Source organism: Cebus imitator, unplaced genomic scaffold (genome assembly GCF_001604975.1).
Source record: "Cebus imitator isolate Cc_AM_T3 unplaced genomic scaffold, Cebus_imitator-1.0 Scaffold219, whole genome shotgun sequence".
NCBI classification, from domain to species: domain Eukaryota; kingdom Metazoa; phylum Chordata; class Mammalia; order Primates; family Cebidae; genus Cebus; species Cebus imitator.
In genome coordinates this window covers 2581975-2598895 of record NW_016107534.1, presented here as the reverse complement: position 1 = coordinate 2598895, position 16921 = coordinate 2581975, and the positions used below count along the sequence as shown (strand labels likewise).

At 50.3% G+C, this 16921-nt stretch overlaps 1 protein-coding gene and 1 long non-coding RNA gene across 3 annotated transcripts in view; one reads left to right on the top strand and one right to left on the bottom strand.

The window, feature by feature from the left end:
• Window positions 1-6705, top strand: part of LOC108318456 — a 16575-nt gene extending 9870 nt beyond the window's left edge. Inside the window, exon 2 of the long non-coding RNA XR_001831148.2 lies at window positions 6435-6705. This is a non-coding gene — a long non-coding RNA (uncharacterized LOC108318456). The remainder of the gene's footprint in view (window positions 1-6434) is intronic.
• On the bottom strand, window positions 7-16100 carry LOC108318455 (leptin). Of its 2 annotated transcripts, none has more exons than XM_017549489.2 (3): window positions 16005-16100; window positions 4508-4679; window positions 7-2018 (listed from the first exon to the last, which is right to left on the bottom strand). In XM_017549489.2, the coding sequence occupies exons 2-3, from the start codon at window positions 4649-4651 to the stop codon at window positions 1659-1661; spliced, it is 504 nt and encodes a 167-aa protein (XP_017404978.1). In that variant the 5' UTR covers window positions 4652-4679; window positions 16005-16100; the 3' UTR covers window positions 7-1658. The 2 variants fall into 2 exon arrangements, with proteins under 2 accessions (XP_017404978.1, XP_037601981.1); XM_037746053.1 differs by having other exon boundaries at window positions 7-2015.
• Window positions 16101-16921: the final 821 nt, after the last annotated feature.

The window sequence follows — 16921 nt, the reverse complement described above, 5'->3', positions numbered from 1 at the left end:
CATGGGAAGTTTCACACTCGGGGAATTAGCCATTGTTCCAGGTTTTGTGAGCAAAAGGCCTGAGACACCCCAGACTGATTAGGTAGTTGTGATGATCTGGGTCACATTTTCTAGAGTAGCTCTGACCATGGCCACGGCACCAGCTTCTCTAGAACTTGCGACTCTTAACTCCTTTAATATCAAACTTCTTTACTCTTCGAGGTCCCTTCAGCATGGCCCTTTCCCTCCCATCTCTTCTTTCTCTGCCTCTCGCTGTAACTCACTGCCCATACCTTCACCTCTGCATCTCTACGCCCAAAACCTTCCAGCAAAACAGCCTTCTCTCTGCAGGCAATTCCCATCCCTCACCTCCTTTAAACTCTACCTCAAAATTCCTCTTTTCCAGAAAGCACTCGGTCTCCCCATTCCAGTCCCTCTCTAGAGAGCATTATCTGCCTCACAGGATGCTCTGGGGGTCAGAGGACCTGGGCTGGAGTCCTGGTCCTGCCATTTGTCGGTTGCTATGGTCTTAGGTATTTCTTATTTTAAATTCTCAGTTATTTTGTGACAATGCAATAACAGATGCCCTGAAAAGCCAACATACTGCAACATGCAAGCAGGCTTCCCTGTGGGCCGCTGGGCGTGGCCACCCTCCACTCACACCATTTCCCACCTGCTGCAGACTGCGCTATGCGTTCGGCTGTTTGGCTGCCATGGTAAATTGCCGGCCTTGGAACAAAAGTGAGTGCAGTTTGACCGCGGGGAATGCAGGGTCTGGAGCAGGACTGAATCTTAATGTTTATTTGGTAAGCTTCTCCAGCCCATAGCCCCAGTCAGGGCTGAGCACAAAGCAGGTGCTGAGTCTTAAGTTAATTGCTTTGATTCAAGTTTCCTCGGACAGATCCACTACCCACTGTGTGATGGCAAAAACACAGCAGCAGGATGGTGGCAAACCCCAAACCTCTCCGTTCATCTTGCTGAACGTGACCTCCAGTGGGAAGGGTCATCCTGGTGGCCTGCCCTCAGGGAGCCTGCATTCCCAGTAGTCAAACCGCACTCACCTGTGTGCCAAGGTGGGTACCCAGTGGTGCTTGTCAGGTCTCAGGACCACCTGATAAAGGAGTTTTCTTTACCACCAGAGTAAAAACCCCTCAAGATTTGTGGGATTTTTTTCATGAAAATAGCTCTTTTGGCAGTGGAGGGGTGTGCGTGTGAGGGCTGTTGCTTGGAGCTCCTGCTGTGTGTGGATGTAGCCTTCACGGATTTCCTTGGAATTCTCAGAGGGAACCTTGCTCTGGCCATCCAAAGGCTCTGCCCGTCCCCCTGTCCCCTCTGAAATCACCGCTGGTCACATTGAAGCATGCAGTGAGGGGGAGATGGGACAAGAGGGGGCAGGACAACTCTTGTTGATGGCTGAAGACCTTGGTGGGAGTCCCAGATGCAGTCCACTCTTTGCTGGGCAGACCTCCTTCCTGGTGAGAATAGGATCCTGTGTATAAATCTTTGGTTTCAAGCAAATGGAGGCTTAGGGTCTTATGCCTTTGGAAGGGTGGTTTAGAGGAGTCAGAGAAATGGGCAGAGTCCTGGATAAAGGGTGTCCATGCAATGCTCTTTTTTCCTGGAGACAGCTGGTTCCTTCCCTCAATGTGGTCCTTGGGGGAAAAGCGACCTTCAAGGCCTCAGCATGCAGGGCCGAGGTCCAGCTGCCGCAGCATGTCCTGCAGAGACCCCTGCAGCCTGCTCAGGGCCACCACCTCCGTGGAGTGGAGCGAAGCTTCCAGGACACCCCCCAGGTTTGCCAAGGTCTCTAGACCACTGGCCCAGGGCAAGGGGCAGCTCTTAGAGGAGGCCAGCAGGTGAAGAAGGGCCCGGAGGTTCTCCAGGTCATTGGATATTTGGACCAAGTTTCCGGAAGGCAGACTGTTGACAATCTGTTGGTAGATCGCCAGTATCTCGTCCATCTTGGAAAAGCTCAGGTCAGAGTGGAACCCGGGAATGAAGTCCAAACCGGTGATCCTTTGTTTGGGGGAGACCGACTGCTGTGCAGGAGAAAGAGGAAGAACAAGTGCTCAGCACTGTAGAGGAATCACCCTCAAGCCCTCTGCCTTCCCCGTGAGCATGGAGGCTCGTTCTCTGGGCTGCCTCCTTCCACCCTCCCTCACCACTTTGGTTCAGGTCCTTGTATCCTGAGCCCAGCTGACTGCCAAGCCTCTAAGCTGGTCTCCTAGATTCCTGCCCTTCCCACACCAGCCTTCCCTTCATTTCCAGACCAGCTTTCCTAGGTCATTCCTTTCCCTACATGGTCTCTGCTGAAAACCCAGCCATGGTTCCCTATGTCTTATTTAGTGGAGTCTGTTCCCCAGCCATCTGAGGTCCTCCATAAGCACTCCCACCCCAGCCAGCCCTAGACCCTTCCGCCCCCAGCAGAGTCCTTCCTCCCAGTCGGCTTTTCCAGGCAGTCCCTCTTCCTCAGAGATCAAGGTCATATCCTCAGTGAGGCCCCCCAACCCTGCTCCAGTGTCTCTAGTTCCAGGAGAGCTCTCCCCATCTGTCTGCCCACAGCACTGAGGCTGACACCTCTGTGGTTACTACCCTTGGGCCCCCGTGACATCATGTATTGACACCACTCAAGTTGGGGCACTTGGGATGTATCACGTGCAGCCTTGCTGAGTGGCGATTTTGAGAGAAGACAAGAGTTTTTCTCTATAAAATGCCCAAGACTTTATCTAGTTCTAAGCCATCTTTTTTTCTGGACACCAAGCTTCTCCCTAACTGCCCAAGACTACCATGAGACACCCACAATAACCAGGAGATGTGGAAGTCTCCAGAGAGCTCCACGCAGGGGGTAAGGAGGATTCACTTGCTTTAGCTAATTTAGGTCTCATAACAACCAACCTTGTGAATAGTGCGTGACATCCCCATTACTCAGATGATGAAACTAAGGCTTAAAGACACTAAGGAACCTGCTGAAGATCTCACAGACATCAGAAGTGTGAAGATTCACACTTAATCTTCCTAATTTCAAATACAGATCTCATAAGGGAAATGGCTGAAGGTCTAGTCCTGCTGGATCTCAAAGAAAGAACCAGGGTGGGCACTGACTGCTATTTGCAAATCAGTAGAAGGTTGAATGTGAAAAAGGGTAGACTCACTCTTTCGGGTATCTTTGAGAGGTGGGGCCAGAGATCAGCTGGAACTACAAGAGCCCTAATGACAAGCACATTAGAGATGGGGTAGAGGCTCCGAGGAGATGCTGCTAGGGGTCTTGCACCTGCCGGTGGGGCACAGGGAACTTCCCGGCTCCCTCTGGTCCTAGGCACTAAGACTCAAGGAAGTGAAGTCAGGCAGGGAGGCAAGTGCAGAAGGCAGGGACACAGGGGAGAGGAAGGAAAGACGCTGTGGCTGTGCCTGCATGTGCCTCAGCTAATCTCTGAGGCCTGGTTTTCCCCTTGGTAAAGTGAAAATAAGCACATGAGGCCTCATGATATCAGAGAATCCTCTTATTTTTTTTCTTATTTTTTAATTATTATTTATTTATTGAGACAGAGTCTTGCTCTTGTCACCCAGGTAGGCTGGACTGCAGTGGCACGATCTCAGCTCACTATAACCTCTGCCTCCTGGGTTCAAGCAATTCTCCTGCCTCAGCCTCCTCAGTAGCTGGGACTACAGGCATGTACCACCATGCCTGGCTAATTTTTTGAATTTTTAATAGAGACAGGATTTCACTGTGTTAGCCAGGATAGTCTCAATCTCCTGACCTGGTGATCCACCCGCCTCGGCCTCCCAAAGTGCTGGGATTGCAGGCATGAGCCACCATGCTCAGCCTAATTTTATTTTTTATTTTTAAATTAGAGATAGAGGTCTTGCCACGTTGCCCAGGCTGGTCTTGAACTCCTGGTCTCAACTGATCCTCCTGCTTTGGCCTCCTAAAGCACTGGACTTACAGATGTGATCCATCGTGCCTGACCAAATCCTGTGATATTTATTTATTTATTTATTTACTTATTTTGAGACAGGGTCTTGCTCTGTCGCCCAGGCTGGAGCATGGTGGCACGATCACAGCCCACTGTAGCCTCAACCTCCCAGGCTCAGGTGATCTTCCCATCTTAGCCTCCCAAATAGCTGGGGCCACAGGTGTGCACCACTATGTCCAGCTAATATTTTAAAATTATTTTTGTAGAGATGGGGTCTCCCTATGCTGCCCAGGCTGGTCTCAAACTCTTGGGCTCAAGTGATTCTCCTGCTTTGGCCTCCCAAAGTGCTGGGATGACAGGTGTGAGCCACCACACCCAGCCCAAATGCTATGATTTTTAGATGGAAACGTGGCAAAGTTAAATGTTCTTGGGCCAAAAGAAAGAACCAGAATGAGTGGGAGACCTGTGCTTTCAAATCCCTCTCAGCTTCCAGTAGGCGCCTGGCATTCAGGAGGTGTTCAATAAATGTCTCTTGGACTATCTGGGTCCAGTCCCACTAGGAACCAGTGCTGGGCTGGCCATAGTTCTACTTTGTCCTCGCAGACCCTCCCTACCATTTGTGAAAGATTGTTGATCCTGGTGATAATTGTCTTGATGAGGGTTTTGGTGTCATCTTGAACTCTTTGGATGGGCACAGCTTGGGTATAGGACAGACAGGCCCAAAGCCACAGGAATCGGCACAGGCATCCCCAACGCATTTTTCTTCCCAGGATGTGCCTCTTGGGCCTGAAAACAGAAGAAACCACACATTGCAAGGAGCTGGTATCTCAGAATACACTCATCTGCCCCATTACCAACCACATTACCGGATGTGGATGAAAATCAGCTTTGCTTTCTGCCCTGGCTACCAACCCCTCAAAGTCAAAGACAATTCATGATCTACATATGTATTAATGAAATGCATCCCCTTAGGAAGAGGATTATTATCTGGTAAATGAAACCGCCATGAGGTATTCTGTAGACCACAGAGCAGTGAGGCCAGGGTATGATGGAATGGACGTGGTGGGGATGATGTAGACTTCAGTGCGTGCCTCAAGGGAAAAAGAACAGACTTTTAAGGTGTGGTTTGAACCCAGTCATTTACTCTCTGTATAATTTTAAGCATATCACATAATCACAAAATACTCCACTTTCATCCCTGTAATATATCTATCTCTAGGCTTTTATGAGGATCAAATTAGATAATGCATGCGAAAGCACTTAAAGGCGTTGTGAAATGTTCTCTATCATTACCCTGTCATTAGCGATTATGCTACTCACCCGTCCTCTGCATTTCTCCCTCACGGCAGCCTGCTGATACTCTGTGACGGCCTTTACCACTTGCTTCCTTACTTCTTTTCTCTCCCACCCACTGTGAGCCTGAATCCCACTGGCACTTCTTGATCGTCTAAATAATATGTCAGACACAGTGCTCCACACCAGGGATGCAATGGTGAACAATAGATGCTCTCCACCCTCAAGTGGAGTTGAGTTAACAGGAGAAACAAATAGGTCAATGAGCCATTCTAAAGCAGAAGGAAAGGGCTTTGCAAAAAGGGAAGGTACAAGATACCCCCAGAGGACGGGCGCGGTGGCTCACACCTGTAATCCCAGCACTTTGGGAGGCCGAAGTGGACGGATTACGAGGTCAGGTGTTCAAGACCAGCCTGACCAAGATGGCTAAACCCCATCTCTACTGAAAATACAAAAATTAGCTGGGCACGGTGGCAGGGACCTGTAGTCCCAGCTACTCAGGAGACTGAGGCAGGAGAATTGCATGAACCCCAGGTGGTAGAGGTTTCAGTGAGCTGAGATCATGCCACTGCATTCCAGCCTAGGCAACAGAGGGAGACTCTGTCTCAAAAAAAAAAAAAAAAAAAAAAAAGGGGGAGCCCGTGCAAAAAAAAAAAAAAAAAAAAAAAATACTACCAGAGCGCAAAGGGGGCTCCCTGGAAGAAGTGTCACCTGAGCTGGGGATTAAGCACTGAGTATGGGTTACTAAGAGTAGAAAGTGGTGGCCATAGTGGCCCGGAAGTTGGGAAGTGTGAAGACATGGCAGTGGGAGATAACATAACATTCACTCAGAACACTTGGAACTTTCAAAGTCTTGGAACCGTGAATTCTAAAATTAAAATGATATGCAGATCCTTGATTAAGCAGCAAAGTTTTAATGAGATACATGAGGCAAAAGGTAATAAAGCTAAATGTATGCAAGTCTGTGGCCAGTGATCCATGCTAAGTATATGTGCATGAGCCCGAAATAATAATGAAATGTGAGTAAATACTAGGATGAAGTTTCTCGAGGTGGTAGTAAAGTTACTCTCTGCTTTTCGTGTTCTTTCTCGTCTGGGTCTTGATGAAAACAGGTAATACATTTTCTGTCCATAGATGGCAATATTAGTAGGATTCATTTTCTGGCAATACAATAAAAACAGGCAGTCTGTCTATATGCTATTTATAATGTTTGATCAGAGTCATTTTTTTAAAATCTGAGTTTTACAGGAGAGAAAAATATGGGACTCAGGAAAAGGAGTCAGCTTGCCTAAAGTCAAACAGGTCCATCACATAGTCAGGATTCAGACCCAGAAGGCGGGAGTGCAAGGCACCACCCTCCAGCGCCTCCAGGATTTAAGGAAAAGCCCACATTATACCCCAATTCCCATCAAGGGCAGCTGCTGGGAACATGGCACGTGGAAGCAAATGCCCTGCTCTGGGATGAAGCTGTGATATTGTACCCCCATCTCAACTTCAAACATGAAAGATACTGTGTACCTAGTAATTTGGGAAAAGGCAAATTTATCTCTTAAAAAAGTAAAACTTCTCCTATTAACTACTTGTTACCTGACTAATACACCAAGTGTTTGTGGAACTGGGTTAAACAGTGCTAATCCCCATTTTGATTCCGTGAAACCCTAGCAGAGGTGGGGGAGTGCAGTGATTAGGCGCTGAGGCTCCAGCAGCAGGCTCTGCTCTTGTTAGTTTCGTGTCTCTGCGCAAGACACTTCCTTCAAACATCCTTTCCTTTCAGTAAAATGGAGCTAACACCACCACCTGGCTCCACAAGGGCAAATGAAATGAACCTGTGAGGCCCCTGCCCTTGGTGTGCCTGTCCAGAGCAGGGTTGGGGAGTAAATTATTATAATTACCAGGCAGGTGGGCCATACTACCCGTAGCCAACTGTGAATCAAGCATTTGGCCCATTGTCTCCCACGGGCTATCTCAACGGGACGCCTGGTGTCTCTGGGTCTTCCCCATGCAGTACAAGATCAACTTGCCTCCTTTGCTAAGATTCATGTGTTGATGACACCCTCCTTCCCAAGAGAATTTATTACCAGAATTTACTACCAGATCGTGAGAGTGACTATTAACTGTGGTCATAGTCACTCTCACATAATGGCCACCCTCTAATACCTAAGTGCAAAAACAGTTTTACAAGCTCCCTCTATCACCACTGATAATATGCTTCAGTGGAGGCTGGAAATTAATTGTGGTTTCTTGAAAACATGGAGCTGAGAAGCTGCCGCTGAGTAAGGCTGCCCAACAGGAGGGGCAGGTTTAGGGGAAACCTATGGGGGTCTGCAGAGAGAACTGGTAACAGATCCATCTGAGATTAAAGTGCTTGCAAGAATCTGTCCCCCCAACACACAACACATATATTCGTACACACATCACACACACACACATCAACACAGATCACCCTTTTCATAGAGGCTGCTAGTCATGCCCAATATCTTGTCTTCCATTCTTCCCCAGTCATAGAAACTCCAAGTCTTAGGTAGGAATATGGCCATCTAGAGTAAATACTTTGCTTCTCAGAGTCTCTCAACTAGGTGTGGCCATGTGACTAAATTCTGGCCAGTGAAATATAAGCAGAAGTGTCTCAGGAACCTGTCATGTATGTGCCTTCGTCTCTTCCTTTTTCATCCCTTGCTTCATTCTGATGCCTGGGCTGTAGATGTGGTAGCCAAGAGTCTAGCACCACCTTGGACCACGAGGACGAAGGCCTCACCCTTATGAACGCAGGGCTGGGGGCTGTAGAAGCTCGGTTCCTGAGGACCTCATGGGGCTGAGATGCCATGCTGGTCTTGGACTACCTACCTCTGGACTTGTGCTAGGTGTGTGAGAGACATAATGTCTGCCTTTAAAAAGGCACTGTTCTTTTGGGTCTCTGCTAAATGCAGCCAAACTTAATGCTAACTGACTTAATGCAGGCCATCGTGGGAATCAGAAAAGAGTAGGCATTAAGTCTTCCTTGGTTCACCTGAGTCTCAGTACCTGGGCGGGGCCTGGCCATGGCCCGAGAAGGGGAGAAAGAATGGCTGGGAGGAGCAGGGTTAGGGACTAGGAAAGGAGGGATAATTCAAGACAGCAAATAGTTGGTGCAAAAATAATTGCTGTTTTTGCCATTACTCTTAAAAACCACAATTACTTTTGTACAAACCTAATATAATTTCATGGAGTGTATACCTGACACACCATAATTACTCAACGTAGGTTTGATGGTTGGCAGCTAACATGTATTGATTGCCATTGTGGGCCTGAAACAGACATGAAAAAGATATGGAACCACAGGAAAGTGGAATCAGGAGTGGGAAGGCATGAGGCAGAAGCTGATGGCTTTCCCAGGGAAGCTGGGGTAGTATACACAGTATTTCATCTTGTCAACTAGTTACATATAGTATTTGTTAAAAATAAAAGGAAAGAACAAAACTGTGCCCTTAAGCAACTTGTTTAAGAATTTACATATTTAACTTCAATGCAAGGAAGAACACTTATTTTTATTTATTTATTTTTGAGACGGAGTCTCGTTCTTTTACCTAGGTTGGAGTGCAGTGGTGTGATCTTGACTCAATGTAATCTCTGCCCCCTGGGTTCAAGCAATTCTGCCTCAGCCTCCCAAGTAGCTGGGATTACAGGCGCCCACTCACCATGCCAGGGTAATTTTTTGTATTTTTAGTAGAGACGGGGTTTCACCATGTTGGCCAGGCTGGTCTTGAACTCCTGACCTCAGGTGATCCACCTGCCTTGGCCTCCCAACGCGCTGGGATTACAGGCGTGAGCCACCTTGCCCGGCCTCATTTTTTTGTATTGTTAATAGAGACAGGTTCCACCACGTTGGCCAGGCTGGTCTCGAACCCCTGACCTCAGATGATCTGCCCACCTTGGCCTCCCAAAGTGCTGGGATTACAGGCGTGAGCCACCGCGTCAGGTCTGAGCCACTGCGCCCAGCCAAGGAAGAACATTTTAACAGAAGAAATGTTGGGAGACTTAGCAAAAAAAGTCATGGTGCTTAAACTGATGAACTTTACGAGTTCCTCAGAGCTATGCTTGAGTCAGAGCATAAGGTCTTAGGAAAGTGGCTAATCTCTCCAACACTCAGTTTTCCTGGCTCTCAAATGGGGATGATATGAATCATCATGCCACCTGTCGCTGTGATGTGGCTTGAAATGAGATAAAGCATGGAAAGTGCTAACTCCTTGGCTGGCATGTAGCCAACCCCAATGCCTTAGCTGTTATCACCATTATTTCCAGCGGATAAATCAGGGAGGCATCATGGAGGAGGTGGTATTTGATAAGGGACCTGAGAATGGGTAGAAGTTGAGTTTGTGAAGGTGGAGGAAAGTGCAGCCCTGGCAGAGGTGGAAGAACACAGGTGGGTTTAGGAGATGGTGGCTCCCAGCTGACACCAGGGTGAGGAGGCCAGGGAGGGCTTGGGCTGGGATCACAGGGGCAAGCGAGCACCAGGTAGGGAGGTGAGGCTTTTCCTTCTGCACCCTGAGGAGCAAATGCTTTCAGCCTGACTGACTGGAAGGATGGAGATGGAAACTAGGAGAGGCAGAAGGAGAGGCTTTGGAAAGAGGAGGTTGGGTGCCTGCTAATGTCCTAGTACTGGCAGGACATGCTGGTGGGCCCGTCCAGCTGCTGGTTGGAATTGGAAGTCTGCGCTCAGAGACAAAGGGCTGCAAATGTAGGACCCAGGGGCCCGCTGCAGCTGCTGCAGGAGAGCCCGGGGACAGCACGGGTTGGGGTGGAAGAAAGGCTGCAGTCAGCTGTCTGCCTCAGCTGCAAAACCTCTCTCCAGAAGCTTCCAAAGCAGTTTTGAACATTTAGGAGCTGCCACTTTCTAAGAGTTAAAAGAGAAGCAGCTGAAATGTTGACACAGCATCATTCTTTCCTCTGAGTGCTGCTGAAGCAGATCCTGGAGAGGAGAGGGGTCTCTAGGCAGGGGTGTTGGGGGGGGGTGGGCTCGCAGCGGGTGGTGTGCTCCTTTGGGCCACAGCAGCCTGCACTCTGCTGTCTCCCTCATCGCCTGCTCCTCTCTGCACTCCTGGGCCACCTTCTCCACAGGCTGCCTTCCTTCTCCTTTAATCAAGGCCTGGCTGCCCCGTCTTCTACCCTCCTCCCCCGCCATGGTACCCTGGAGAAGAAATGAGAAAAACTAGAACGTGGAGCCCGTGGGGCTGCACAGATGAAATGTGGCTGGGTGTGGTGCTCAGCCTATAATCCCAGGGCTTTGAGAGGCTAAGGCAGGAGGATTGCTTGAGCCCAGGAGTTCAAGAGCAGCCTGGGCAACACTGAAAGACCTTATCTCTAAAAAAAAAAAAGAAATTAGCTGGGTGTGGTGGCAAATACTTGTGGTCCCAGCTGCTTGGGAGGCCAAGGTGGGAGGTTTGCTTGAGCCCAGGAAGTCAAAGCTGCAATGAGTTATGATCACACACTGCACTCCAGCCTGGGTGGCAGAGCAAGACCCTATCTCTTAAAAATGAAAGCCAAAAAAGATAATGACACAATCACAATAAATGGGGCAGCAAGTGAGGCTTATATAATGTGCCATTCACCCTACCACAAATTCCTCTGTCTGACTCCACCTGGGTTCTCTGCGCTGGCCTCACTTTTACTCATCCTCAGATGGGTCCCACCCCCATCCCCACTTGGCAGTTGTGTGCAGGGCCCTCACCTCGCCCCCCACCTTCTACCTCCCTAGGAAACTGGTGACCTCTAGACCTGAGCTCCATCACCTTCCTGCCATCATAGGGGACAAGGCAGATGGAGGCAGACCCTCCATCCTGGGAACCTCAATGTCAAGGTGGGAGCTGAGATGGGCAGAAACGTCTGCTGCTCTCTAGATCCAGGCTGGAGGGCCTCCTGAGCCAAGGTCAGGCCTGCCCATGGCCTTCTGATGACAGCAATGGGAAGAACATAGCAAGGAATGTGGGGACCACAGAGGCATTTGCTGCTGGAGCCTGCTAACCTTGAGCTGGAGAAACTCCCTGCCTATCTTCCTCTGGTTGAAAGTACCAGAGGTGAGCAAGACACCCAGCACACACTTTGCTCTCTCCCTCCTTTCTCCGGCCATCCACTGTTTTGCACCTTCCTTTCTGGCAGTCTTCTGCATGCTACTGTGAAGTAAATTCAGGTAACACGGCATCTGCTGGTAATTATGGAAAAAGCTTTAGCTAGCGTGAGTCCTCTCCCTGTACACATTCTCCGGTGGGATCCCTTCCTGTTCGTCCCTCCCACCCTTCTTTCCTTCCTTTCTTCACAACTGCAAGTTGGAAGGGACTTGGGGATGAGGAAAGGACAAAGGAGGAAATAAAGACAGGGAAGTTTGGATCTTGGTTCTCCAAATTGCTCAGAATCTAGTGGAACAGACAGAAGTTTGAACAACTCATTTTAACACAACCCGGTGGAGGTTATGAGGGAAGAAGCATAGAACCCAAGGAGCAAAGAGGAAGAGGGACTCTGGGGACGGGAGGAGAGCTTTGCAAGGGAGGCAGTCTGTGAGCTGAGACCTGAAGGATGCGTTCCCCAGGGGAAAGAGGGGAAGCAGGGCATTCCAGGACAAGTTGGGGAGTGGGGGAAGGCATGGTTGGTTTGGGATAATTCAATATGGTAGAGGGGCGGAGTGTGTGAACATGGAGAGCTGGAATTTGGGGGGCTTAAGTCCATTTTTAGTAGGGACCTGCTGGGAGATCTAACCTACCCAAGACACACACACACACACACACACACACACACACACACCCCTTGATGGCCATGTTTGCATTTATACTCCAGCTCCCTTGGCTACAACTGCCTGAACAGTGGTACGCAAGAGACCAGGAGGCTCTTCTCTCCTCCCTTTCCTCTTCCCTTCTTCCTCCAACCCCTGATTGGGCAATCAGCTTCTCTCTTAGGAATTTAGAATTGGGGCTGCAGGGAGCCCAGTTCATCTCTGTTGCTGGCTCAGAAACTCTGGGGTAGCCACGTTTGGCCTCATGTGCATGGAACAGCTGAGAGAGACCAGAGCCCACATAGCCACTGAGAGCCAGAGTATGGTCACCGCGTGTGCTCCGTACTAGCCTTCTTCGTGGTTCCTGGGTCCTCATGAGGCCTGGTGGCCCTCCTTGTCCTTAGCCTTCAGGGTAAGATACTCTTTTCTTATACTCACTTGGATAGCTTTCAACTTTTTTTTTTTTTTGAGATGGAGTCTTGATCTGTTGCCCAGGCTGGAGTGCAGTGGGGCAACCTTGGGCTCACTGCGACTCCTTCACCTCCAGGGCTCAAGCAATTCTTCTGCCTCAGCCTCCCGAGTATCTTCCGAGTAGCATGCGCCACCACACCAGGCTAATTTTTGTATTTTTAGTAGAGATAGGGTTTCACCATGTCAGCCAGGCTGGTCTCTTAACTCCTGACCTCAGGCAATCCACCCACCTCAGCCTCTCAAAGTGTTGGGATTATAGGTGTGAGGCACCGTGCCTGGCCTAGCTTTCAACTTTCTAAATAGATTTTTCATTTGAGGCATAGATATATACATGTAAGAGAAATAAATGTCAAGAAATAAAGTTCACCCTTATCATGGGTAATGTACTCTTGAGAGTCTCAGCTCTTTTTTCAAATGTTGATCACAATATACAATTTGGAAAACACAGAGCCAGCATGAGTGATTTTCTCTAATTTGCAACCAAAAGCCTCATTTGAAAAATTGTGTTAACATATGTAACCAGCAGACAGGGTGTGAGTACGGGGGTTATATTCTTTCTGTTCATCAGAAAGGTCTGATCTCATCAGAGTTAACAGATAGATTTCTACTCCTGTGTCAGTTCTGACTGTGTGTGTGTGCGCGCGCGCGTGTGTGTGTGTGTGTGTGTGTGTGTGTGTGTGTGTCAAGGTCTCACTCTGTCGCTCAGGCTGGAGTGCAGTGGTGTGATCAAGGCTCACTGCAGACCTGACTTCCAGGGCTCAAGTAATTCTCCCACCTCTCAGCCTCCTGAGTAGCTGCGACTACAGGTGTGCATCACCACATCCAGCTAATTTTTTTTTTTTTTAAATAGAGCTGGGGTTTCGCCATGTTGCCCAGGCTGGTCTGGAACTCCTGGGCTGTAGTGATCCACTTGCCTTTGCCTCCCAAAGTGCTGGGATTACAGGTGTGAGCCACTGTGCCCAGCCTCTGATCAATTTTTGAGGTTCCCTGGAGCTCTGTATGAGAGGGATCTGAAGCTCCAGCGAGACTCAGAAGGAGAGGGTTCCCTGATTAATTAATGACACCTGTACCTGTTCTAGCATCTACCATGGGCCTGGAACATAGCAGGGCTTCATTAAATATTTGTTGCTTGAATAAATGAAAGAGTTCCTATTTTCGATCTGCATTGGCTAACCAGGGTAACCCACCTCCTGAATGGTTTACTTGCTCCCATCTTAAAGTCACATCCTAGAATTCACTTTTGCCCAGCAGGAATTCTGATGTAGTTGTCTTAATAAAGACAGAAAATGCTTTGGTGTCCGGGTCTCCCTTTCTTGGGGACCTTGGTCTGCTTCCTGCACTTCCTATGCATCCTCCAGCACCCAGGTGGGCCCTGATTCCCTTCAGCTTCCTAAGCTCTGCTTCATCTTGACTGCCATCCCGGGGCACTCCCTCCCTCGGACCCATTCATGAGCCTGGCTCCTGCCCCTGCACTCTGGGACCCCTGCCCTTTTTAGAGACCCCTCCTCTGCCCTCCCCTCTTCTCCATGTTTCTCTTCTCTTCCTTGGCAAGCCCCCAGCCTGGAGCATCCCAGAGCAAATGCAATATACACCCAGATGGAGACTGAATCTCCTATAGTATTAGTGAATTGTTGGTATGGGCATTGATTATAGATTCCATTCCAGAGAGCTAATAAACTGAGCAAAAAGGACGGCAGCATGCTGTCTGCTAAGCAACAAGGCACAGTGGCTGTCACACATGGAATAAGTGCAAAGGTGTCTGTGGGCCCAGACACCAAGTGCGTTGTTTTTAAGCTGAAACACCCTCTCTGTTTCTCTGAGATAAGTGTGTGGACAAAGAGGAATTTCAAGGCTCTCTGCCAACCGGCCAGAACAGAGCTGTGGCTGCCAGACTCCTACCCTGGTGGGGATGGGGTAACTGACTGCCGAAGAATTTGGCTCAATTTTCCTTTGAATCATACCAGTGCTGTTCACAGATGCACAAGACACAAGCACTCTATCTTCCTGGAGCCCCTCTTCTCTCTTTGGCTCCCATGCCCTTGTTGACATCTAGGCAGGGGTGGTACATTGAGTCAGGCTCTGTGGCGGCCACCTCTGTGCCCTGCATGGGCCACTCAGACATGTGAGGCATCTGCCTGGGGCCTGACAGGCAGGAATTCATTGCAACTTCCCTGGCTCTGTCCTTGGCACTTGGAGCCATTTCCTGAAACGGTGGGGGAGGAAAATATTTCCCCAAATACCAAGAAGAGTTATTTTGGGTATAAGATGTACAAAATATGAGGAGGACGCTCCTTTAACCAACATGGAAATATTCCCCTCAGCCCAATGTCCACAACTGCTTGGGAAGGGAAAGAATCTAAAAGCGTCCACTGTTTCTCTCTTGCCTTGTCTCCCTACCTGAGAGAGAAATGATCAGCATGGCCTTCCTGTTGCTAAGGGCGTTAGAACAGGAGCACCCACGTTTCTAGATGCCTCCAAGTTTGGTTCTGCAGACAATCCTAATGGAAAAGAGATTGGGAACACTCCCCAGTTTCAGCTGCCCATGGCCCACCTAGAATCCTACAGAACAAACGCAACTCTGGCTGCCAGAGGTCATTCCTGCCCTGCAAAGGAAGAGAGCTTGTGCCCCTGGAATGGCACCACCAAGTCTCTGCTCTTCACCCACCTCCCTAAAGATCACCCTTCCAACAGAAATTAATCACCTCTTTGAAGCTACTATTCTGAAATGACAGCCAGCCTGTCACTTGGTCCAGTTGTCTCACTTGGACCTAACTCTATTTAAGGAGTCCTTTCCCAAAAGCACCACCATTTAATCTATAGAAACAAGGCGACGGCACTCACACTGAAATCCAAACCAAGACAAGGAAGGCTATAGGTGAGCCAGATGGGCCAACAGCGCATATTGAGCAGTCCTGGCTTATTCTCTTATAATCAGTTCTGTCCCCAGCGACACCTCATTGTATCCATTGCAAAGAAGGCAATTTGCATGGTTTGAGGCCAGATCTGGTGAGACCCTGCACAATTTCTCTGGAAGATTTTGAGTCTTCCTGACACTTGATTTCCCCCACCTCTACTCATCCTTGCCATTCCCCTAGGCATTGGCCTTATACAGCCCCTCCCATTCAGGGGTCAGGAACTTCCCTGGAAAATGAAGCCTGATTCTTACCTGCAGAGCAAGGCAATGTCTAGACCTGAGACTGATCACTTCCATCTGCGTCCCTCCAACCCCCAACTTTATCTCCTTCAGTTGGGGGTAGGTATACCCTGAACATTGCGGATGTTCCCAAGGCAATTTCCAAGGCATCTCAGCTCTGCCAATGCCATGAGGTTGGTGGGTCTGACAGTCTCCCAGGACCTGGCAGGTTCTGCAAGGTCGGAGTCCTGCCTTCTGGGCACCGGCACAGCCCAGCAGCAAATCCAACTCTCCCTGGTTCCCGGGAGCCTTCTCTCTGGCTAGAACTCGGTGCAAAGTTATCATAGTCCAAAACTAAGCCATCGCCCTGCCTCCTGCCTGCTTCAGTTTTCCTGGGGCCCAGAGTGGGGTGGGGCGCTGTGGCCTGCCAAGAAAGACCAGCAGAGAAGGAGGAAGGGGCGCGCCAGGGCCTTACCTTGCAACAGCTGGCGCCGCGATTCCTACGGGGCTCCATGCCTGCCAGCCCCTCTTATAGCAGCCGAATCACAACTTGCGCAACGGTCCGGCAGGCCCTGGCGCACCCCAAGTGCCAGCTCCAGCCCCACCCCGCCCCGCAGGGCAGCGTCCTGCCAGGCGGCTGCGAGCTCCGGTCCCGCAGTGCGCGCCTCGCAGAGTCTCAAGGGAGGGCCTAGGCGCACCCGGAGCCACGCACACACCCTTCGGCATCTCCCAAAAATTTGGGTGTGGCTGGCATGAGCGAGAAATCCTCGATGTCCCGCCAGGGGCTCCGGCGCAGCTATGGCGCAAGGATCTGCCTCTCGGGAAGGTGCTTCAAGCCGCGCGTGGAGCGGCCGGGGCGGGGTGGCTGTGACAGGCTCTGCGGAGCCGGCTGGGGTATCCGGCGGCGCCCTTGCTGGCCAGGGCGCAGCTTCGAGGCGGCGGGGCAAGCCAGACTCGGCCGGCCGCTGCCCACGCGGCGCTCAGCCCCGACAGCCCTGGATGTCCCGGAAGCCCGGGGTTAGAGGGAGCTGCCCGCCCTGCGCCAGGTGCGCGCACCCGGAATGGGGGCCTGGGGGTTCTGCCGTTCCACTCCTTCTCTAGCGCGCGGAGAATCCAGTTCCAAGGCCCAGGGCGAGTTGTCTCTGAGGGCTGGCACCCCAGGGAGTGCGCGCTCTCTGCAGGGCACCGGGCGGGCACTAGGGCCTTTGGGGACCCTCTGGAAGCACTGTGGGTCTCCATTCTCAACCCTGTATTTCCTATGTACAAAGTGGGGGTGAGGGTGGTGGTCCCAGACGTAGCCTTGTTTTCCTCATCACAGCCTGTGAGAGGGTGGTTTTATCCTCGGGCTTCAGGGATGGGAAACAAAGGTCCAGGGAGGTTAAATGGGACTTC

What these genes read in the sequence shown, in the direction of transcription:
- LOC108318455 (XM_017549489.2), bottom strand. Translation starts at nt 4,651, where the DNA reads ATGCGTTGGGGATGCCTGTGCCGATTCCTGTGGCTTTGGGCCTGTCTG. An exon ending in TCAACAATCTTTCACAAATG is followed by an intron (nt 2,019 to 4,507) that starts GTAGGGAGGGTC and finishes TCTCCTGCACAG; the next exon opens with CAGTCGGTCTCCCCCAAACA.